This window comes from Enoplosus armatus, chromosome 1 (genome assembly GCF_043641665.1).
Source record: "Enoplosus armatus isolate fEnoArm2 chromosome 1, fEnoArm2.hap1, whole genome shotgun sequence".
In the NCBI taxonomy this organism is placed as follows: domain Eukaryota; kingdom Metazoa; phylum Chordata; class Actinopteri; order Centrarchiformes; family Enoplosidae; genus Enoplosus; species Enoplosus armatus.
In genome coordinates this window covers 17,278,569-17,303,765 of record NC_092180.1, presented here as the reverse complement: position 1 = coordinate 17,303,765, position 25,197 = coordinate 17,278,569, and the positions used below count along the sequence as shown (strand labels likewise).

Genomic DNA, 25,197 nt, shown 5'->3' with positions numbered 1-25,197 from the left:
CTCTTAGTACGCTTTGACTATTCTCTAGCTGTAATCAGTGGCTTCAAATTCACATCTAACAGGACAACAAGCAATTACTCTGCTTGATGGGTGCTCTTGGTGGGGACACTTCATACACTTTCATTCAGAAGCTATTAAATACAAACGCCCACAAGTAAAGGCATTATTATAGAGATTTGTTTTTATTACACTCAGTTGTTTTGGTTTCTAAGAGCAACTGGCCGTTTTCCAAATGGTACAAATTAGCATTTAGACTTTATTATGTGGCAGTATGGCAGCGTTCTGCATAAACTGCTTTATGCCGCAGTGTTACCTGTGAATAGGTTCAAAGCTGAGATAGGCTGCCACATACTCGGGACAAAGGCCGTGCTGGGAAGACAAATAATGACGTAATCAGGCCGGTGTGAAAATAGGCAGCTGGCTGGCATTGGAAAATGTTCACTGTGTAGGATACATTTTCTTTCAATCAAGAAGAGTTTGTCACAACTAAAGAACTGTCTGAATATGACTGCTAATGCTGTTTAAAGTCGTTTAAGGTGAAAGGTTTGCCTCCAGTAAATGTTTTTAGTTTGTATTTTCAATCTTACAAGTCTGTGTAGCTAAAATGCAAAGAGAAGTAAATCTTCTTTTCCCAAATAAAGACAATTAAAACTTTTCAAAGCTATCTCGCCCCTATGTAGATTGGATGAATCTACACTTTTGAAATCCTGCTGTCTTCCAGAAGATGATTGAGCCTTTCAGATCGACTAAGTAGCATATGCTGCCCCCTAGTGGTAATGATAAGGCCTGGCATGGCTGTGCTAAAAGAGAAGTCTTGATAAAAATTAGCAATAAATCATCAGTTAAAGTCAAATAAAAAAGCAAAGCTGCTTGGTTTCTTTTCCATTTTTATTGAAAGGAACTGTGTTTCCTCCAGTTATCTAAAAAAAAGCTTGATTCCACTTTGCCATCACTGGAACGTCACAAGGCCAAAACTGAGCTGTGTGCCAAAATCAACGATTGAATTAAAAATTTTGTACAGTATAATGCTCAGTCTTTAAAAATAAAAACTGTTAACAAAAACAAAACAAAACGGGAACACTCAGGTGTGCATACTGTACGTATGTCTGTGTGTGTGTATGCTTGTCTTCTGTACAGAGATCAACGGATGTATAATCTGTCAGACGCACTCAGAAATGTAGACATGTACGTTTACCCCTATAGGACCACCTGTTAAGATTACATTCTTGTAGGGTTCAGTGTGTGTTTTCGTTAGTTTATCGAATCCTCTTCTGTTGGCGCGCGCGGTAGATGTCGTGTATGGGCGGAGCCACGGCTCCTTTGTCATCCTCCTCGTCGGAGTCTGCATTAGGCCTCTTGAGTGACTTGGCAACAGCATGGTTCTCCATGGATCCATTGCCCTCCCCTCCTGCGTCGGGCTGTCTGCCAGTGATCAGCTCTATAGCAGCATCAACAGCTACGGAGATAGAAAATACATCAGCAACATGTCAGATAGGGGACAGGACGACATTGGACCAAAGTGTTTGTTTGATTGCAGAATGATTGACCAACCGTCCGACTGACATTTCCGTCACAAGAGCCACGCTGCTAAAAACAGAAATGGTGTGGATTCATCTAAAGTGCTGACAAAAGCAACTTACTGTCAGGAAGTGTGCATCTCCTGAAAGTTTCCATGAGCTCATCCACTTGAACAAAGGGACCCTGCAGCAAGAAACAATCACAGACTCTTTGCATTCAAGTAGAAAAAAAGCCAAACCTGCTGCTTTTATTCATTGCCAGTAAATACGAGCTTGATAGCATTAAGCTGCTGCTACTCACAGTGAAGCACGTAGGCGGAGGGAGCAGCTTCATTAGGACTACAGCAGCTGGGGGGACTGGGAAAACTCCACCAGGGACAGGGTGTAAACCTGGAGCTGTGGGGAGGAACACAGGAGGCTACATCAAAGAAGATCCTTTTATGCATTAAGTAAATGTAGAAGAGACAGTGGTGCAGAGTTTCTAAACACAGTTTCACTGATTTGTTACAACATCTAGTGGACTTGAGAGAAGACTCGGGCAGGCGAAGGACTACGTACGGGCGAGGTGACGTGGCTGAAAGGGAATCATCTGATGGGTGTCAGGTTTGGGGTACTCAGGTTTACGGTCAGCTTCATCCTTTAGTGCAGGCGTAGAGGGCGCCACCACAGTTTCTGGGAGCAGCGCTGCCAGTTTGGCACGAGATACGTCCTGCAAAACACACAGTAGAGACAGTTCACAAGCTGAGAGAAAAGCCTGATCTGTACAACTGTTTTGGCCACACACAGCCATGTTGTGTCATCTGTAAAGGGCAACATACACACCTTGTATCCAAGGGCCTTGAGTTCACTAGCAGAGCAGGGATACAGGTCCATGAACTTGTACCTATCTACAAGCAATGCTGTTTCTTTGCCCTCGTACTCGTCCTTGAAGGCAGTGAATCGCCGGCGCTCCACTTTCAGGATACTGGCCAGGTCTCCTATGTTGCTCTCAAAAGCCAGGAACCGAGCCCAGATCTCGCTGGAGAATGAAAGAAAAGGGAAAAAAACTCAACAATCACCTTTCAGAGGTAACGATTATTACATCACTTGCATACATGCACACAACTCAATCAATACATTACCCTGATTTTTCCGGTGACAAGCTTCCTGAGGTGAGGACACGCTCAAACAGAACTCTGGTGTTGTTGTCCTCTGGAGAGAGAAGTGGCAGAGGAAGACAGGAAAAAACAGGGTTACACATTTATCTTTCAGAGAGAGGAAGGTTTCATCTTCTAACAGCTAATACCAGGACATCACTGCGTCCTCGGTATTAAATCGTTCAGCAGCAGCATCGAAACAACTTCTCTTAAATGAATGGATTTCTACAATTCTGTGCATTAGCTCTTTATTTTACTATACATGACCTACCATTAAGGTGTGAGAGGTAATCAATGTATGCCAGTATGTACTCTGGAATGTCGCCATATTTCTTCAAACCAAGCTCAAAAATCTTGAAGGCCACAGATTTATCCTGCGTGGAAAGATGAAAAAAAAAAAAGACGTTCATAAGATTGATTTTAGTCGCACCTTACAGATACTAAACATACGATTATGTGCATTTACCTTGCTGCAGTAGTACTCCATCAGTGCTGCTGTCACATACACATGGTGACGTGTGCGTAGATCCTCTCTGGCCTTTTTGAAGATGGTGCGACCTGATTTGATCCCCTCTGCCCTCCTGGCAAACTTCATGTACTGAATGTAGACCAGCGTGGGGTCAATGTCCTCAATGGCCAGCAGTTTATTATAGATGCTGTGGACCTTCTCGTACTTCATGCGACTCTGTGAGGAAAGCAAAAGACATGATAAATCCCAGCGTCTCTTACCATCTTGATTACAATTTGTGTTGATTAAGCAACTGGACGCTCACTTCTTCATAATCAGCAAATGAAAAGTACAGAAGCATGTTCTTCTTCAGAAGAGTCCCGATGGCACGTTCGTAGATGTTAGCTGCCTCGTCGCTGAACAGTTTGGAATTATTCATATCCTGAGAGAAAAAGACATTTAAAGAAATATAGGAGAGTTTGACTTCTCCGAAAAATATTCAACATGTTTCTGACATTTCACATAAAGTTCGAGTCTTAAAGGTTTTAACTCCCTACCCCTTTCTCTGCCAGCAGTTTGCTGGACTGCTCCAGGTACTGTGCTGCCTCATACCACACGTCAGGATGGTGTCCCAGCACCAGCAGGCACTGCTCATAGGCAAACATCACTGCAACAGGACACAACAGCAATTGACTACCATTCATGAAATACAGAATCAATGCATCTAAACCTTGAGTGAGGAGGAAAATGTCAGACTATGCGCTCTAGTGGTCATACAGGAGTACAGTCTTCATACATTATGTATCTCCATTGACTACTGTTCAAAAAATGATTAAAATTGCATACTTGGGGAAATCATAGGCTGTTTGATGCATAAATCATTTACAAATTACAGAAAATACACAAAAGGTCACCTCTCTTTGTGATGAGGGTCTGGTCTTCTGTGCGCAAGGGGTTACTTTTTTCCCACTGGATGTACTTCTTCCACATTTCCACTTGCTGGGCTTCCTGAGGGGAGTTCTGGGGCGGTACTGAGGGCGCATTCCTGTCCAACCCCTTCATCACAGTCTCATACTCCTGAATTACAAAAACCATACAACAACCTGTATTAGTTTACAGGTACAACATGGCCTGACTTTTCAATATACAGCACAAGGATTCAGAACAGGTCTGACACTCACCTTTGCCACTCTCCTGGCGTTCATGTAGTCCCTACTTCGATCCTCAATCATCTTTTTGGCCAAGTGCACATTGATGCCCTGTTCATGAAATAGACAAGTCAGTCTGGCACTCTATCGCTCTCTAGTGTCACATTTAAACAGCTAAAACTCCACATGTGCAAAGACATGTAGGTAGACAGATAAAAGGGTGTGGGTCACTCGCCTCCTCATATTTGCTATAATCTCTCCAGAGCTGCTCAATGTTGATCATGGGGTTCACACAGCCTCTCTGGTACACCCTCCGTACTGCAGTGATCCGTTGGTTCTCTGCGTATGAGCCCACAGCCTCACTAATGGAACACAACACAAATGTAAACATTTAAGAGTTGGCTATCGCAGTTTATAGAGTCTCACATTATTACAGGAATAAAAAACAACTTACACTCCTTTGAGGAAGTTGATGTAGTCCACCCAAATCTGGGAGAGGAAAGAATAGCTATTAGGTTACAGTAGTTAAACTCACATATAACGGTGCAAATAAATAGTTCAGATCGGTGTACCTGATAAGACATAATTTCCATGCCAATTTTGTCCAGGGCAAAGTCATACGCCTGGGCCATCTTCTCTCTGAGGGTGAGAAAATAAATGTATGAAGTAAAATGTGAATTTTACAGTATGGCAGCATGTCAACACACTCAACCCCACTGTGCAGCATGGTCTCTTACTTGTAGCTGGGCAGCTTCCCTTTGGTCTCTCGAACATATGAGAGGTAGCATTTCCACAGGTCGATGTGCAAGACTTTCATTAGGCATCTCTGAAACAACTACAGGAGCGAGAATACAGAAAGATAAAATAACTGGAATAGAGACACAAACGTACATTTTATATATATAACGTATATATATATTCAACAACCCATCTTCAGTGTTTCATTGATTTGATTTTATCAACCCTTGTTCAGACTAGCATGCTGATCATTTGTGGCATATCCCATGTAGGAGGATTACCCAGAAAAGAGGTTTTTACTTGAGCCCATATGCCAGATTTGGGGGGGGGGGGGGTTCCAGGTTTTACTCAGCACAGTTGTGCAGTGCACTTCAGTTATCCTGCTTCATTAGACAGGCCTCAGATGTGGCCTACATTCCAGTGAGCTCCCCCAAACTCAAATGAATAAACCAGAGATTGAAGCTTGTCTCATGGATACAAATGTGTTGATGTGTGGATTCAACTTTCAGGCAGAAATTGAACAGGATTCACACACAATTTATTAAATGTGGAAAACCAGTGAGAAACAAACAATCAATCCCAAACCAGTGCAGATGTTAACAGTTGAATAGATTACATTTGAATTAAAATCATGGTTATACATAAAAAGGTGTTACCAACAAAGAGAGACGAAACAATAAATTAATTATACAACCCAATAATGAACCCAAGCTAGTACAAATTACAGTAGGTACAAAGTAATAGCCTTGGCTGCAAGCCAGTATGCAGGCAAATCAACTCGTACTTCAAAGAACCTCCATTCATTTTCTCCCATCTGCACACTTTCTGTGCTTGTTGGGATCAAAATGACATGCCTTGTAATACAATGATTTCAATGGACACTACAATCATGTGTATGCGTATTCTAGTGGGAATCACAAAAATCACTTCAGTATTAAACAGCTAGACTAATTAGAAACAGTCAGGCAACCAGCTATCAGAATTATACATGAGTCAGCTTTCATGTGTGTGATGGACTCTTACCTTTTCTACCTTGTCATAGTTTTTAGCCTTGATCTGCAAATAAGAGTGTAAATGCAATGTTAATTCAAACGTCTCCTCTACTTTTATGGCTTGCAGGAAACATGCATTCATGCAAATGTAACACACACAATCACACACACAGGACCCTAACGATCAACAAAGTGAAATTCACACAAGAATGACAAATTACTTTGCGTGAAAAAGGGGTTTATTTTCTTTGTAGATTGTGCCACATCACCCAGAAAAACACCAGTGACCACATGTTACAGAAAAAATCCTGACAAAAGTTTCATTACTACTTTTAACAGAAATACTAAAAAGTGCTCAGAATTTGAGAAATACAGTATTTGACATTATAAAAAATCTCTTCCTTTCACAGCCTTCGGTGAGCATGTTCCCTCGGTAAACACGGTTCTACTGTTGACGAGTTGAGGCAACAGTCCCTCACAGCACCCTCCAGTACAGACAGGAGAGGCTGTTGTTTCTGTCCCATCCCATTGTGTTTACATTAATATTCTCTACCAAGAAGAAAAGCAGAATTAAACTAGCCTGGAAGTGTCATGGCAGGTAAATGTCCCTAAGGCACTGAGAAAGTGCAGTGCACTGATGTAGGATGACTGTTTTGCCAGGCTTCAATAAGTAAAAAGTTACAGTGTGCTACCCTGGAGGAGCCAAATTATTAACAACATAATGGCACTGCAGGTTAAAGACTGAAAGCATGCCTGCACAATGTGGTTTACACAATTCTGTCTGTGGATAATATTCACACAATATTAACGACTGAATGGTTGAGTGACCTGCTGTGACTACATTTAAATATAAATTTATCTGTGTCTGTGGTCAGATGGTTGAGACAGATTACATATACTGTGATTGCAACATCCCCGGTTTGACCCCCCCCCCTTTGTATCCTGTCACCTCTCAACTGGCCACAATCGATGAAACATACATTTGATTACTTCTACAATGGATCCCTACAAAAGTGCATTTCTCAAACGCTGGATCTTTATTTAAAAATGCAGTAAATGCCAGCTGCAGTTTAGAGTGCCTTCAGGGTACCTTCCCATAAAAAGCCTGACCTACATTACTTGCTCATTCCAGGCACTGCAACAGCACATCTGACACATTAAGCTTTCACCTTCATTAAAAAAACAGGGACAAAGCACTCTAATAGTAAGAGAGAGACAAGAGGTGTGGTGTTACATGCATCTACTGATGAAAAAAAAATTCATCATTTTGTTTTTGCTAAGAAATCAGTTGATTCACATGCAAAATATAATGTAATATGTAATTCCTCAGAAATACAATCTGGAATATGAATTTTCTGAGCTTTTCAAGGTGTAAAACATTTGGTTACAACCATGAAGATGTAAACTTTTTAGTCTTCCAGAATCAGTCAAGTTGGTGGTTTTACCACAACTGATGCAAATCCTAGAAGTGTTTCCATGTGCTATCCTGGAATACATCAGCTACTTAATGCGCATGAGTGAGACTGCAATAATGATGTAATATGCTGGTGAGATGGTTACAGATCGTTCCTGGAGGGAGACGTTACTACACCTCTACTGGCTCCTTTATGGGTGAGCCTTAACTACCTGGTTACATAACCAGCCTCATAAAGCACAAACTCTACTAAAGATCACTGCCAGACAAAAAAACCTACAACACGTCTACTTGATCCTTTCGGCACACTATCAACTTGCTTTAACATGAGGAAAGAAAGTTCACATAATAAAGTCAGATACTAAAACATAAACTGACACACCTTATGGGAGGTAGGACGACGAAATAAGATTAGTGAAACAGCATAATTCCCATTAGGAAAATAAATCATGACATCTTCACTATTTCTGAAAGTCGACTACACTGAAAATGTCTCTGGCCAACTCAATTTCTTAAAAACATAATGGAAACAACCATACTGTGTCAAAATTATGAAGTTTGTTCACATGGGATACTGTGATCCAATTTTCTCAGCTGCAACACTCAGTAAATACAAAATACTGACAGATATTTATATATTTCTACATTGCCATTAACAAGTGTGAAATTGTGAACTAATTCTACAATCCAGCTGTGAAAACACTCGACTGCATCTGGTCACTGCTTTTAGAACATCTATGCAGTTGGAATTACAATAGAGAAAAATAGACTCTAAGCTGATTTAAGTTATGCACGTTTTTTTTTTTTTTTTTTTAGTTTCTGCTGGTTTTTCCCTCAAGATTAAGTATTTTTCCTGTCATAGAGCATACTGCCCATGCTTTAACCCTTAAAAAACTCCTGAAATAGTCTAAAAGTTTGACATTTTAAACACCATGTTATGGGGGCTGAAAATTATAATTCAACAATAAACTCCAGCACTGAGGCAGACAACATGTGCCGGTAACCTTCACTCAAGGGCGCAGTTTCTCCTACTCCACTGGGCGTTTCAGTGAGTGCAATGTGTGGAATAATCCTGACTGAGCTGGACTCTCTAAATGAGGGCTTTGAAAAGATGTGAGCAATGAAAAAGACTTGGTATGATTTGCATAGTGTGCAACTTTTACGAATGAGGTCTGTGTAAAATCTCGGGAGACTCTCACACAAGCACAGGGATACACAATGCTTTTTTGTGAAAATGCTTTGTATTCAATGGCAAAAAAATGACGGGCAAAATATGCGGGTTCCAGCTTGGGTCAGTAAATGTGCAGTTCTAACCTACGCATAGTTCTAATAATGGGGGGTGATAAGAGCTTATCGACATACTTACCAAATAAGGTAGGTGTCTTTACACTATGAATTGCAAATTAGTTATATGCTGTTAAAATATTCTGCCAACACATGCCTTGGATTAAAAACCTAATTTTAGAACTTCACTGTCTGCTATTAATCCAATAAATAAATACAAATTCAAATGTCCAGTCTCTCATTTCAACAAACACAAGCTTCTATGCAAATATGCCAAACTAGTATCTTAGGTTGTGTTTCGGGCTTTATTGGGGAGAGGTGATGGCTAAATAATAAATAGTTGAAAAAAATGGAAATTGGTTTAAAAGTAAGAACTTGATGATAAATAAACACTTCAGACTTTTTCCACGTATATTCTGAGTGAAAAGCCTAAGAGTCTACACAGGTACAACGTCTCACACTTATAGTAACCTAATCCCTTAATAGGAAAACATTAGCCTAATCATTATATTATATATTTTTTGTTGTTGTAAATGTTGACATTGAATTAAAATTTTAAGTCTCCCTCCTACTACGTGGTAATATCTAATGTGTCTACTATAGCTGCCCACATACAGATACTTTAGGTTATTGCCCGCCGGCCCGCCCAACAATCACAGTCCAAAGCTGCACCTTGTATCAATTTTTTAACAATTACTTTCAAAACACAAGTTCTGTTGGGTGATATTACACATATCAGCTTGTCTCAAACCAATCCGAACATCAAATCTGTGTCACCTATAAGATAAATGTACTTGCTTGCCACAAAAATAAAGTGTTAGGATGTTTAAATCTACTTAAATTTCTTCTCTCTGATCTTCTGCATATTCGTTAAGATCCCTACTAGTTGTAGTAACTGCTCTGCCTTTTTCATGTTGTTGCTGGCTGTCATCTTTGTTCGAGGGGGTAATATGGTAGTAGTGTGGAGACTGGCTCTGATGCTTTGCTGGCATGAGTGCAGTTAGTGCCATCTGTAGGCTAGACTGAATTATTTAGGACCGGTCCTGAGAAGCCTAGTCCATTTGGAAAAGACAGCAATGTGTTCTTTATCCATTTCATAACATAAACATGTCTTTCTTGCACTGGGTAATACAAGTGAATGAAGACTGAGGGTGAGGGTACGGGGAATAGGAGGGGGCGGGGGTAGCGTCACCCAGGGGAGCAACCCCACAACAACAAAACACAACCACAAAACACAACCACTACAACATACAGCAACATTCAGTTCACAGCATAGAGGTAATCGTTTTCCAGAACTACACACTGGACTTTAAAGTGGAAGCTAAATTCTGATGCTTGATAATAATGCTGTGCAACTTTGCGCCAGCAATGTGTTTAAGACCAATTGCAGTAGTCATCTGCGGAGGTGGAGGGCATCAGAAAATGCACTTCGCCGGGTTAGCAAAAAAATAATTATGTGCAAAGGAAAATGAATCATCCTATCGGGGGCTGATTGCATAACAGCAAAGCCTGTTGATGGCATCAAGGCAAATGGGTCACTGGTCATATATTCAAGAGGAGTGGGGAGAAAGGTCTCATGGAAAGAATGGGCCACACAATCAAAATATTTGTTTATAAAATTACCCGAAAGAAATGACACAGGAGGCAATAAATTGACACGACAAGTGAATAAAAGGCTAATGCACTCCAATACCATTAAAATAGTTTTAATACTGTTGCAGACCAAACATGCAACAAATGCACTTTACCCCATTTAAATACGACGCAGAGAATATGTTTTTTTTTTTTTTTTTTTTAAATCCTGGGAACATAAGAAGAATTTTCTGAAAAAGAAACGGTTAGAGCCAATTTCCCCTTTGAGTGTGTTTAAAGGCACAATTCTTAGTGAGTCTAGCTAGAGCCTGACAATTTAAAAGCGTTTTACATCATCCTACATTCATGTTCAACCCAGGTCCTTCGTTGTGTAGGACATTCTTAGGCATGTAGATGCTTTTAACTGTCAAAATGTCTTTATTTCTTACACTTGACCATCATTAATAACCTTGTGATGAAAATAGGTTAGGGCTGATAACTGCAACCAAACAAAGTAGCCAGGCCTTGTGATTCAAAACAAGAATTGTGACTTTAAACTTCATTGAAGTAAGAGACATTTGTGTTTGTGTGAAAATCACATTGTTGATCATGTTAGAAAAATCTCCAGCCATGCACACTAAAGAAAAGAAAAAGTATTAACCTCGGCTTCAATGAATAGTTTCCAGAATCTGCCAGAACTTGGGAACTGCGTGACAAGTCGCTCATAAGTCTTCCTTGCTTTATCTATGGGTTGGTTCTAAAGAAGGAGAATGCATTTACATTACACACTATTTGACTTTTGAAGAAGCAATCATGTGGGAAAAAAGATGAAATGATTTGTATTTTAACAATCTATAACCCCCTAACCCTCCCCCACCCACCCACACTCCCAGTTTGCTTAACCCGAGGAATGCAACTCTGTGTCACTAAACCTGTGCTTCTCGAATCAGAATGCTCCATGCGTCAAGGTCATATGGGTTTTCTTCCAACTTCTTCTCTGCCTTCTTCACCTTCTCTGGAATATACTCTGCCGCAGCCTGCAAGACAACATACAAAGAAAAGGACAAAATGGTTATGCTGCTGAATGGACTTGCAGAGCCCACGCATGAAGAGGGCAAACACTAGAGCTGCAATGATTAGTCGATTGATCGATCGAGTGAAAAGTAATTGCTAACTATTTTGATAATTGAGCAATTGTTTCAGTAATTTTTCAAGCAAAAATGTCAAACATTTGCTGGTTCCAGCTTCTTAATAGTAAGGATTTGCTGCTTTCCTATGTCATTTATGATAGTAAATGAAAAGTCTTTGGGTTTTAGGCTGTTAGTTGGACAAAAGAAGCAATTTGAAGACGTCACGTTGAGCTCTGGGAAATTGTGATGGGCATTTTCATATCTAAGAAACTTAATATGAATTAATTAACCATGAAAACTATCAAATTAATCGATCATGAAAATAATCGTTAGGTGCAGCCCTAGCCAACACACACCGCTGATTACAGGCGCGTCATATTGGGATGGGTTAAAAAATGATTAATGGAGTTCTCGCGCCCCTGTAGTATGTTGTAGGACTATAGGGAACAGCAGTCTTGCGGCCATTTGATAGGTAAATCAACTTGCGAACACTTAACACCGTTTTTTCCACTAGCTAGCTAACAGTTAAGTGCAGAGCTGGCACCACTGAGAAGTATCCACCAACGCGAAAACTAGAATCAGTAACGACGGCCAACTAGAAGTAATTGTACGTTTATATCAAATGAACATGGATGTGACGTTAAATTAACACAACGCGTTAACGTTTATTAACGAATGTTAAGTAGCGACAATGCTACAGTTAGCTAGTCAACATGGCGTAGGACAGGCAAAACTTACAGTTTTACGACAAACCCCTAGAAATCACAAACTCTTCGTAATTGTGTATTCCTAGCCAATACAGACGTATAAAAAGTCCCAACATATTACAAGAGGTTACTTGCTAACATTATCCAAGAATAACATACAAGCTAAATTATGCTATCGTTTCGGTAAGGGTTAGCTTGCCCCTCAGCAGAACTGCATGTAGCTAACGTTACCTGGTCGGCTGTTCCCTCGGCGGACATGGCTGGACGTGTGATCTAGGTTACAAATGTTATATCAATTGCATTAACGTTCAAATAATAACGTGATGGCAATTTTAAAAACGACTAAGGAATCGGCATAGCTTCAGACGGGTCGATCACATTGCCCTCAAGCAACTAGCTGCTCAATGGCTGGCCACTATCTTAAAATGGCGTAAAACCTGTGTTCCGCTCCACCAGCAGCAACAACAATAACACTTCCGTCGCGAATCCTTCAAAATAAAACATCAACATCTGCAAAACTAATCTGACTAAAATAGCTTGAAATGTGTACAGTGACTGTGCAAATTATATGTTGCAATACGGTCACACAATTTATTGGAGTAAGACAGGAATGGAGTATAGGTGGTATGTGTTGAGGCATATACTATAGCATTTGCCTGGAATAGGCTTGAGTCGCCAAATACAAATCAGATGATGCATAATTTTGCTAGCCTTATATGGGGATTTTTTTTGTATAGGGAACAGAAGATATATAGGGTGTGCACTTTATGTTGTGTTAGTCAATCGAATGTGCTGCACTTCTCTGCCTTATGTTCATCCTATTCATTATCACTTCATTCATAAGCTAAAGGTGTAAATGATGTACGAATATTTGTTTATGCATGACAAGCACGTGCATTCAGGTGGTTCATAAGCAACTGCAAACCAAGTTTATAATTTTGGCCTATAGGCGGCCTCTCGCAGTGGCCATTGGACAAATACAGGCCTTTATATTTTTATTACCCTATAACTCCTATCCGTAAGGTTTATGTCATGAACCTCTAGCCGCTTTGTATGTAGGACTATACACAATTTTGTTATGGTGACCAAAATCATAAAAATATCTATCAGCAATAACACAACAAAAGCTTGTTTTGTGCTGCACAATGCTGGTCCGCTTGCAGGCCAATAGGGGGAGACAAATGATAGCCACCGAGAGCGCGCGCTTGTGTGTATCTGGCCAACAACCCGAAACAGACCAGAGCAAAAGACCACAGAGTAGTTACTTGCTCACAAATGAACAAGTGCCTCTTTCTCACCTGCAGAGAAGAACACTCATCATGTATAAAGTTACTCATGTGATCATGTGATGACGCTTTTCCTCCTACTTATTAAAGAGCAGATGTTTTTACTCTATTCTGAGTGTGATTGTGACAGAAAAAACGAAAATATAAAGTTTCGAGTTTAATTTTGACAAATCATGGCCTGAATTGATATTTGTACTTTGAACATACAAAGGACGTATGGGGGCTTCTATAAGTGTGGCATACACTTACCCTATTACCACCCCAGCTGTGTTTACTAATGATGCCCCAGGTTAGTCAAGAGGTGTTCACACCTGCTTTCCAGCTGACCAGGCCTAGAGGTTTATTGTCTGTAGTTGGGGTGGGGACTGGGATAGACAATGCATTTTGGTGGATTACAGCTGGTCTTCTCAGACACCGGGGTTTATGAGCCGATTACTTTGTCAGCTGGGTGCCTCCTGACTGTCTGAGCAGTGGACTTCAGCTTGTCCTCCCCCACTAATTTCCTTAAGAACAGTCTGCTGTTGACACTTTGCTAATGAAGTACGACAATTCATTGTTATCTTTCCGTTCTGCCATTGTATTTTCAAATATGATGCAAATTTCAGAAACTGATCAATGGAGTCACCCAACTGATATTGTATATGGCAAATACAAATACAATCGTTTTTGTTGCATTTTTATACACATTTGAGAAATCAGTTATCAACACTCATCACTAGAAGCTATTTTCAATTATGCATATACCTGTAAAATGAAATATGCAGTTTCCTCATTCACTTGATCCCTTGACCACTCATTGTTATTACTTACAAAGTCTTCTCAACCCTATATTCTAAAGCAGAATTTAAGGTTTGGTTCAATAAGGAGACTATCTGGAGGATGTGATTGTCTTCTCATCACTGTATTTTCTATTGACTTGCAGGGGAGTAAATAGCAAATGCTGAACAAGTCAAATGTACACTGTAACCCCTCTGATCACAGCAATCCATTCCTTTACTCCTCTCATCCCTATAAATACACACAGTTTAACATTTCTATATTTAGTCTTTCGGTATTTACACAATGTGTATCTTCTCACCAAATATGTTTACTACATATTGGGCTTTTCTTATGAAGATTTTCTCCAGACCCTCTCAATTTTATTGTATTGTATTGTTTTGTACTGTACTGTATTGTATTGTATTGTATTGTCTTCGACATGAATATACCACTGGCTCTTGAATGTTTGTGAATGTACTGTATCTGCTCGCTGCTCGATTACTCTGGTCTGGCCAATGCCGTCAGTTCACAAACATTTGCTTGCAGTTGCTAGAGAAAAGGGACATGTTAGAGCCTGGCAGGGCCACGGAACCGCACGTCTAGTCGGGGTAACGGACACCCTTTCAGAGATGGGCTACTTCGCCCAAAGAGGAAGGAGACGAATTTGAACTGTGTAGCTACAACCTGGGCACGGTGTGGTGTTTCTGGACGTTCATATGCAGGAGTTATTTAATGTTTAAAATGTGGGAGATGGTGTCGTTACCGAGAGCGAGCTCTCCCTTCCTGTCGTCTAGGACAAGATGGCAGCAATGCAGGCGAACTGTGCATGGTATGGATTTATAAGTCCATAACATGTTCAGAGAAGCGCTGGATTATACTTATAGTGACTCTATGTGAAGGTAAGTGGTAGAGTTAAGGCTGTCAATGGTGATATTAGTTTAGCTTAACATTTGAAACGATACTTTAAATGTGACGTAATACAAAGTCATAACTTGGCTACAAACTTAGCTAGCGAGCTTTTGGTTGTCTATAATATTTCAACATTAGCTTCGTACGTAGCTGACTCTATCAGCACTTTGCGGTAATGAATTTACTTGTGGTGAATTATTTTTATTATCCTGCCAAACAGCGGTAGCGATGACGTTGGTGGTAATTATGGACGTGAGTGCGTTGGACACTCTTCAGTGTTTGTTACTTGTTGTCATTGCGACCCGTTGATTTCTTTTAACGTTAAACGTGTATCTAGATCATTAGCTTTGTGAACCAACATAGCTTTAGCAGACTTGTCTACCATTAACCTACGCTAAATGGACAATATGGAAGATAACATGTGAGTGTTGTATTACTTCACATAATTATAGTTAACACCTGGCTTCGTAAGTGACTCAGTTAACCTCGCAAAACATTGCAAGATGTTAACGCTCAACCGTAATCACAGCTAGGTTAACAAAAACTTTGAATTTACAGAAACACACATGCTGGATTCTACTTGATCTGAGTTTGTACAAGATGTCGAGTAATGTCACCTATTACAAAGTTTACTGTTATTGTAGCGCAATATTAATGGTTTATTTAGGTAAAGGACCTCAGTGGCTCCTTTTTTACATTGTGTTTATAGTGGGTAACATACTGTATATATCAACACTGCGTGGTGAATCTAGATAGGTTGGAGCGGCCCCCGACGAAATCCTGGCCAATGTTTTAAGTAGATATTGTCAAGTATTTTGGTCACTGTGGCTTTTTTCCCGTTCATAGACTTAACTTGTTACAACTTGCATTTTTAGACCAACACGAAAAAAAAAACTCCCTTTGCCCTGCCATCTCACCCTAGCCAGTTTAGCAGCTATGTGAGAGACAAGAGGTGTGAACTTTGTTAGAATCCAAAGTTGAAATTAATGTCAAGTTAATCATATTAAACATGGCTGTAATAACCAACTTTTACCACAACGAAGGTTCTGGTTTCGTGTTAAAGAGGATGTATAGGGTTAATAGCTGAGCTCTGATATGAGAGTTTCGACATTACCACCACCCACCAGCAAAACAAAAGTATCCTATATGATTGGAGGCAATATTGTTTCCGCTATCAGTTATTTATGTGGTAGAGAACCATCACTTGGAGTTCCCAGTCCCACTGAAAGTCAAGTTTTTTTGTACAATTGTGAAACTGAAATTCAAGACTCTGTGGCCTGTAGATCTAAAAGTTAGTGTACTTCCCTTGTCCTGTATGATAGTAGTACTTCTTCTTTTGTTGCCCTGGAATTAATGAATAACATGTTGTGGGTGTTTTTTTGCTTTCCTCTGCTAAGCTGAAAAATTCCATTGGTGCAGCAGACACTGAATGGAAGTTTTGGCTGGTTTGCCTTATGCAGTAGACTGTGCTTAGTTTGGTCCAAAGAGTATAATTTATCCTAGCTGCCCTTTTTGTTGTTAAAGTTCTTGTTACTGGACCAAAGATCACTGCTCTTTTTACTTGAATTCTTTTGGATTGTGTGGAAGACTACTCTAATACAAATTGTACCACAGAGGCTATCAGCTAATGTTTAATCAGATTTGGTCCAAGTTACTTTGTACCACAAATTTCCCTTCTTGTGAGTAGAATTGAGCTTTTAATTACTATCTGCGAATGCTGTGAACCTTTTGAGACAACACCATGAGGACAGTGCAGCACTATAGTGCTATGTTTGGCTGATTCCCCTTTGCATAGACACCTATGTCTGCTGTACTTGTGTCACATTCCTCAGCCAATCAGTAGCAAAGCCGCTAAAGGTTGTGGATGATAATGATACCACTAATGCCAGAAAAAAGTCAGCACAGTGTGGCCAGTAAATATATCAGTAAACAGTGTTTTCCTCAACAATAATTAGTATTAGTAGGTGATGTTGGTTGTTAATGGGGGAGGGGAAGCAATAGGACTTGGGAACGTGTTGTCATGTGATGTCATGCTGCACTAATCTGCTATACTTGGAGCAGCCGGTTATCTGTATTGTATTGTGGCCAACATAAAGACTGGTTTCCAAGTAAAGTCATCTTGAGGTGTGCGTACATACATGAGACAGTAAACAAAACATAATGACTGAGAGTTTATGGGGAGAACACCATGACAAGAAGATGTGCGGTAACTTGCATGAATCACAAAAGTGGTGGGTGGAAAATGTCCAACATCCCTAGAAGTAAACCTGTGTTCCCGCGCATTGCTACATAATTATCTATATGCATCCAGTGATCTGGTCAGAGCCCTGGGCTTTAATAACATGGTAGATGCTTTTGTCCAGAAGCTGGTGAGGAAAAAAATACCTGTTTTAAGGTAAAACGGCTCATTCTTTGACTGTGTTCATGGTTGTTTTAATTAGAAGTGTAACAGTTTGTGTGACTCTATGATCAATGCCTTGCTGATCGATATAAGTGCTTGTTGGCCCGTGTAGTATTTCAGTGTGTGCAACTTGGTGACAGCTGATAGTCTGGTGGCTTTGAATCAAATGTATCACAGTTATTGTTGTCATTGTTTTATGAATATTGAGTAAAGAGTGCTCCATGATGGAATGATATCAACATGTGCCTACACATTCAGTTGAGGCATTCATATAAAACAAATGCTTATATTGTGCAAGTGTAATCATATTGTGAGTAGACTAACTGGTACTCTTGTGGTGCTTGTAAACAGCATTCACTATCCCTTCAGCATAATTGTCACCCGTACAGTGTGTTGCCTGTGTACAGGAGCTAATCCAACAGGGAGAATACTTCCAAATGGTAGTCATAAGTCCACAGTTGAAATACCATGTGATCTCATGCTTTAGAAAACAGAAGGCCTTTTTATCTAATGAGCATAGAAGATCTTGTTCACGAGACACAGGCAAAGCATCACAGTGTGTAGTAAGGTTGTGGGACTGTGCGTTAAGACAGCAACCCCTGCTTAACGCTCAAGGGATAGCATCAGCAGGAAGTGGAGAGGAACTAAAGTAGGTGCTTTCATTTCCACTATACCAGTTTGCATTTGGTATCATCTGAACTGAACAGTAGCGAAGAAGACCTCATTGTATAATTTCATAAATTAACCAAACATGTTCTGATGTCACGTTGGGTGAATAAAATTAAAATCACGAGTAGCCAAAATGAGTTTGTTCTTTTTAAACTGGGAAAAACAATATGGTAGAGCTTCTATTCAGACCCCAACCCTACAACATGTTGCACGACATAGTTTGGTTGAAGCATACCGAGACCTCTAGACACACAAAAAAATCAGTTAAAAACATTTGAAGCATACTAAGCTAATGTTCTTTGCAAAGTATTTATTTGATTGCATGAAATATCAGTTAAAGTTTATGTAGCTGAAAATACTTTTAGCCTTACTTGTACAGTAATTCTGTATCTCTGTATATAACACTGTAATTGCAGTACTGTTTATTTGCTGATGGATGACCTATTCTACATTATCTACTGTACATATTGACCAAGATTAATGCAGTTAGTCAACTAGAGAGCAGAGAACCAAAATGCCATTGAAATTGATAAGGAATTAGGTTCATATATCATCACCACCAATGGGCTGTGGGGCAGTTTGGTTCTAACATAGCCTCATACATTTAGGGAACAGAGCATGAACTCTGTAATACATAATGCCTATTGTGGACTCAAATTATAGGAGCATTATATTCCCTTTGAATTTGAATTATGTGGCAATTTATTTTGGCTAAGATTATGGTTAGGGCTGCACGATTAATTGAAATAAGGCCTCTATGTAATCTCATTTTATATAACGATTTTGACCTTGTTTGTTTCAGCAGGAAGATCCGTTGTATTGAAACAAACTCCCCTAGTTTCTCCCTAACCCCTTAAGGTCAAGACAGAGACAGTGGAGTAAAATGCTGTGAAATAAACATCTTCTTAGGAGCAACAAAAATATATCGGTCGAGGAAGACCGGTGATGATGAGGAATAACATTAAGTCTGTTGTGTAGAAAGACTATGATAACAGTCAAAATCACCAACTTTACTTTGCAAGCAAATGTTAGACCACAAATGCATACAACCACCTGAAACGTCACAAAAATAACAGGAAAACGTCAGTGGAAAATCCTTGTCGTTGACCACTCAAACATCCACAGCTCAAGCTTTAAAAAGACTATAAAGACTCTTGTTGCCTAAGTTAGCCAAAGATATGGCTCTGTTCACCACCGCAAAACAAAGGATTAATGCTACACAACTTACACGCTGTTCTTAATGTTGTGCTAAAAAGGGTTTGCTAACAACAGATCAAACATTGTGAAAGCAGTCTCCCTAGGACTAGGCCTACAGGTTACATCTGGCTACAGCCGTGCTATTGGATGCATGCGTGTGCAATATGCACTGCACTGCATATGAGCTGTTGGTCTAAAAAAAGGCAGTGTGTCCTTTACCAGTTGCTAATAATCATATTGCTTGTACTGTCTGCATGAAGACGATATGGATTACAGTGAATATTTATGATCAAATTTCTGAGTGTAAAAAAATCCTGATTCTTGACTTAAACATTTGTTGTATTTTATATTGTCTTCTGTATTCAGTTTGCTTTTTGTGCTTTTTATGCATGATGTGAGATGATGTTATCACACAAAAGTGTGAAAGCTTAATTCGTCTTTTGGTATGCTGTAGGATGATTAACGTAAGTCAAGCCACATGGCCACAAATAGTTTCTGCAGCTCCTGAGTGACTTATGGCAAGGGTGTGTTTATCCAGCCCACTGGCCCGGTTTTGGGTCCTATTGCCTTGCACCTATGACTATTACTGATGGAAAGAACTTTTTTTTTTAAATCAGTGATGTTGAGATGCCATATTCAGCTGCTTTTATTCTAAACTAATCATTAGTGTGTATATAAATATATGTGTAATACTCACCATTTAACTGCACCTTTGCGTCACCTGACAGCACAAAAAGTAAAGAACGGATATGGTATGCAGATTCATGAAAACACTGATGCATATTATGTTGTGTATTGTTGACTTTTTTGAAAATATCTTTTTAGATGTACATCACATTTAAATGGAAACATAACCTTTGACTACAGATTAGATTAGTGCATGTATTTGTTGTTTCCCAATGGGGGAGAAAATGCACTGGGAAAATTACTTTCTTTTGTGTGTTTTTCCCCCACAACATGGTGTGACTGTCATCACCTGGTTGTCCTCTCACCTATTACTATTATTTCTGTGTCTTAAGGCACTTTTGTCAATCAGTACCTTTTGTTCATTGTGGACAGGTGTCTAGTGTTTATTTTCTTAACAATTTAATTTTGAGTAGACCAGGGTCAGAAGTTCAACTGTGAGCAATTACTTAACAGCTCAAGGTTGCTGGAAAGGTTCTACAGCTTTGAAGGTAATGCGATACCACAGGAGGAACCTCATGGCTGACCAAGGGAGTATCTTGCTTCAGATGGTAATAATAGCAGCTGCTGCCATTCTTTTGCCTTTGAAATAACAAAGGCTGTCTACTTCACACCCTTGTGTCAGACTTCTCCTGACCATTTAGTGATTGTATTTGTGTGGCCAGGGAAGTTAACTGATGCCAGAGTTAAGTTTTGCTTTAAATTGAATTTGGGTGTTGCATTACACTAAGCTGGTATTCAAATCTAGACATCTTGATTGTTCAGTTGGTGAGAGTGGTCCAAGTGCAGGCTCCCTCCATCTAGGGACTCCAGACAGCAAGCTCTCCATCTCCAGACAAGCCAATTAGCATCTCCCCTCCCCAGGCACTGAGACGAAACTCACAGTATTAAGTGTGGTATTTCATGTGTAAGTCATAAAAAATACTTGGTTGTGGCTTTACAATATTGAATTTGGCGTTGCTATATCTCAAATAATCTGATGTTACTGAGCATTTATTCAGCTTACCTCATGTTTTCTTTCTTTTCAACAACCTCTTATTAGCGAGCACATACTTCAAAATAGATACATCACAGTTATTGGGTGTCCATATGGTATGACTACAGTCCTGCTGTGTAGTTACATTTTGATTAGTTAATTTCATTGTTAACAAACTAACACTGGCAGGGGAAGAAAAACACATCTATTTAGAAATATAGAGGTTAAGAAATGGTAGGTTTGAAACATGAATGAGACAACTGTGTGTTTTCCTGTGTTTTGGAAAGAGACAGAACAGGAAATTATTGGGTTTGGGGTATCACATATCAATGAGCCAATCACCAACAGTGAGCCATATGTAGTTAGTACGCCGGTTAGTGAGTGTCACCCCCTACCCTCCTTGTGAATGATCAGATTAAAGTAGAAAACCCATTCCCCCCTAAAACTATCTTAAGAATCAAACACAAACCCAGTATGTGATATTGGCCAGAGAGTTTGTATTTTAAGCTTGGGTTGTGTCTGTCTTAAATGTTTCAAAAACAGTTACAATTGATTATAAATGTGACACAGAGTCACAGCAAATAAATATCAAATCTTATTAAAACATTCAGAGAAGCTTCTCAAACCACTCCTACAGCATAATCAACTTCTCCGCTTGATCTATATGTTCCAAACAATCATGGTTTCTTCACAACATAGCCAAATACACCATGTGCTATTGTTGCGCTGTTGCTTCCTCCTGCTTTGATGGAGGTAGTGTATTTAGACATTTTTTAATTTTTAATTTTGCACTTTTTTTAGGAGTGCCGGTGGAAATTCTCAAATTCTACACCTGGTGGCTGTGATTAATAATAGAGGCCACCACAGGGCTTCAAATTACAGGCAACACATAAATGTAGGTGCGTAAGCAACTGTCCCAACAACAATTAAGCAAGTCCCAGCACACACTGGGCGAGAGGTGGGGTACTGTCTATTTCAGGGCTTACACATAAAGATGGACAAAGACAGGCAATATATTCACTCACACACCTACCGGCATGTCTTTGGACTGCGGAAACCCATGCTGGCACAGGGACGGCATGCAAACGCCACACTGAAAAGCTGCCAGATATAGAATGTTTGGGATATAGAATGAAAACGTTAGACTGGGTAGGCAGGACACTTATTTGTAGGTGTGCCAGTATGGCCAATTTCAATTTCCCCATGGAGGACTTTCAATTTTGTTTTCATTCACGACGAAAATGGTTTCTCTTTTGTGCCCTGCTTGGGATAATTTGATAAATAGTTTCTAATAGAGAAGATGGTAAACAGTGCCACCAATCAGTAACATGGGGTCTGATTGTGCAAAGAGCTGTCAGGGGAATAGATTGGCCTTATCTTGCTGCTCAGAATAGAGTCAAAGGGGTGGCTCACAGCGTTAGTGTTATCACAACACAAGTGTGTTCCATCAGGGATATTTATTTTAGGAGACACTACAGGGGCACACAGCCCAAACCTGACTCACTTTTGTGTCCTTTATGATAGATTTTTAGGTCTATAGATGGGTAATGATCTTTTTGAGTCAGCTGGAGAAGGCATTTAAAAACTATAGTGGTACTAGTAAGACTAGCTTGTTTATACACAGCACTCAGAACACTGATTAAGATTTGTCTCATTACGTTTTTACGTAGGTAAATATGGTTCTGTAAATGCACTGTTGATTAAAGTATTGAAACCTGTAGGGACGAGCTGCTTGTATCTCAGTGAATGTGCCCCAGAATGAAAGTAGGTAATAGGCTCCAGTACGGCACACAGGCAGCATCTGATAAGGTCACTGTGCCAGTTCTGAATATGGATTTTAAAGATGTCCAGGATCATGAACCTTGTTATTTGACTTCATTGCTCTTTTTCTGTTACACATAATTGAGTTTCAGAATATTTTAACAAGATGTGATGGTCTCCATGAGCATGAAGTGCTTTATCCTCCCTCTAATACACATGCATTATGGGGGAAGAGGGAAAAATAAACCACATCTTTGGTAATTGAAAACGTGGGCCTGATGATGCTTTGTGACTTTATTTTTCTCTTTGTCTCTTATCCTCTCTCCCTCTCTATTGGTTGCCTAGAGACCCGCAGTAGGATGCATGGAAATGGCAGGAAAAGGTCAGGCAAACCTTTGAGAAGTTAGTCATCTACTGTGTGGAGGTGTTGGTGGGATTACAGTGGATAGGGCAGAATGGCGAAGGTGTTCTCAAGCACTCCACTACAACATGTTATCTTGCCCTGATCCACTTGACGTATGTGGTTGGGGTGACGGGTGGACGGATGTCAGTGGGGCACTACTAGTTGTGATGTCATCAAGTAGGAGTAATTAAAACAACATAATGGGATTGGTGGTGTTTGTCAGCTGTTTTGGACTCATAGTAGCTTAAACTCACCCTTGGCCTTAAGCAAATAAAGACAGGAAAACGTTTTGGAAGATCTGGACTCTGGTTTTTCAATTGATGATGTAACAGCTATATTTTTTTGTGTTGCACAATATGTTGTTTAACATTTAAGTTAAGTGTGAGTGTGCTACATAACACTTTCCACAGTTCTTCAACATCATTTATTAAAAATGGCACCATTTTATGTAACATGCTGAAACGGTTGTTTGTTGAGGATCCAAACTAATGACCCATTGCTTTATTCTCTTTCTCTGCAGGTATGGCCTCACAAGTCTTGGTCTACCCACCACACATTTATCAAACCCAGACAAGTGCCTTTAGCAGTGTGAAGAAACTCAAAGTTGAGCCCAGCAGCTGTGTGTACCATGAGAGGGCACACCCGCGGACTTATCTGAACAGCAGAACCCTTGGCATTGTGCACCCAACAAAACAAGCCCACTCGTTTGTGAGCCGAGACTTGGCAGTGGGCGTGAAAGTGCGTGGAAGACAAGAGTACCCGGTGCAGACAGTGGTGGTGCGTGGCGTACAGAGACAACAGCCCGGTAAAAGAGGAGGAGGAGGAGGAGGAGGAGGAGGAGGACCAGACCCAGACCCAGCTGCGGCCCAGCAGGGAAAGGACGCAGGGGTTGTCCACTCGCAGGGCAAGGAGCAGCAGCAGACAGACACAGCAAGTGGGGGCAGCAGTGGAGCAACAGGGGCAGGAGGAGGGGGAAGGGGAGAGGGCTGCAGTGGAGGAGGTGAGGGAGGTGGAGAGGAAGAGGGTGACAGAGAAGAGAACTGTGGAGGTTTGAACTCAGCTGACAGCTCTCAGCGATGTGGGTTGAAACGTAAAAGTGAGGAGCTGGATAACCGAGGGAGCACCATGCAGATTGTGGAGGAACTATCAATGTTGCCTGCCATGTTGCAAACGACGAATGTAGGGAATGCAACCATGACTGTGCCTGCGGCCGTGGGAGCTGGAGGGGGCCCCTCCAAACAGGGTGTAGGGCCTGGGGGTGTAGGCGCAGCAGGAGGGACGGGGGGAGGGGATGGGGACTATCAGGTAGTACAGCATGAAGTCCTGTGTTCCATGAAGAATACTTATGAAGTGCTGGATTTCTTGGGACGTGGCACATTCGGCCAGGTTGTAAAGTGCTGGAAGAGGGGCACGAGTGAGGTCGTGGCTGTGAAGATCCTGAAGAACCACCCTTCATATGCACGGCAGGGTCAAATCGAAGTCGGCATCCTTGCTCGTCTGAGTGGGGAGAATGCAGATGAGCACAACCTGGTGCGAGCCTTTGAATGCTTCCAGCATCGCAGCCACACCTGCCTGGTGTTTGAGATGCTTGAGCAGAACCTGTACGATTTCCTGAAGCAGAATAAGTTCAGCCCGCTGCCCCTGAAAGTGATCAGACCTGTGCTACAGCAGGTAGCTACAGCTCTGAAAAAGCTGAAGAGCATGGGTCTGATTCATGCAGACCTCAAGCCAGAGAACATAATGCTGGTGGACCCAGTAAGGCAACCCTATAGGGTGAAGGTGATAGACTTTGGCTCAGCCAGTCACGTGTCCAAAGCAGTGTGCTCCACGTACCTCCAGTCTCGGTACTATAGGTGAGTACAAAAAAGGAAAAGGATATTTTTGACGATAAAAGAAGATTTGAGTTCAATGCATTTCAAGATAATGTCAGTCTCTGTTGGTGTCCAGGCCGCCATAGTCAGGTTACAAAAATGTCCTTCCTCTAACAAAACAAGGAAATGTCTCCCATACTGCACAACATCCTGCCTATTTAGAAGCCACATACCACAGAGTCTGAAATTTTTTTA

The 25,197-nt window shown here is 40.6% G+C and overlaps 2 protein-coding genes across 2 annotated transcripts in view; one reads left to right on the top strand and one right to left on the bottom strand.

The window, feature by feature from the left end:
- Nucleotides 1-880: 880 nt before the first annotated feature.
- cstf3 (cleavage stimulation factor, 3' pre-RNA, subunit 3) lies at nucleotides 881-12,452 on the bottom strand. Its single transcript, XM_070928936.1, has 20 exons — nucleotides 12,318-12,452; nucleotides 11,182-11,286; nucleotides 10,911-11,006; nucleotides 6,011-6,043; nucleotides 4,987-5,084; nucleotides 4,822-4,888; nucleotides 4,704-4,738; nucleotides 4,485-4,611; nucleotides 4,283-4,360; nucleotides 4,016-4,178; nucleotides 3,659-3,768; nucleotides 3,427-3,543; nucleotides 3,120-3,338; nucleotides 2,925-3,027; nucleotides 2,639-2,708; nucleotides 2,340-2,535; nucleotides 2,076-2,226; nucleotides 1,819-1,913; nucleotides 1,641-1,701; nucleotides 881-1,456 (listed from the first exon to the last, which is right to left on the bottom strand). Exons 1-20 carry the CDS (start codon nucleotides 12,342-12,344, stop codon nucleotides 1,257-1,259), a joined length of 2,151 nt encoding a protein of 716 aa, XP_070785037.1. The 5' UTR covers nucleotides 12,345-12,452; the 3' UTR covers nucleotides 881-1,256.
- Nucleotides 12,453-14,809: 2,357 nt separating this feature from the next.
- Nucleotides 14,810-25,197, top strand: part of hipk3b (homeodomain interacting protein kinase 3b) — a 35,265-nt gene continuing 24,877 nt past the window's right edge. Inside the window, exons 1-3 of the mRNA XM_070906242.1 lie at nucleotides 14,810-15,030; nucleotides 23,652-24,374; nucleotides 24,408-24,984. Of these exons, the coding sequence (XP_070762343.1) occupies nucleotides 14,958-15,030; nucleotides 23,652-24,374; nucleotides 24,408-24,984 (1,373 nt within the window). The 5' untranslated portion in view covers nucleotides 14,810-14,957. The remainder of the gene's footprint in view (nucleotides 15,031-23,651; nucleotides 24,375-24,407; nucleotides 24,985-25,197) is intronic.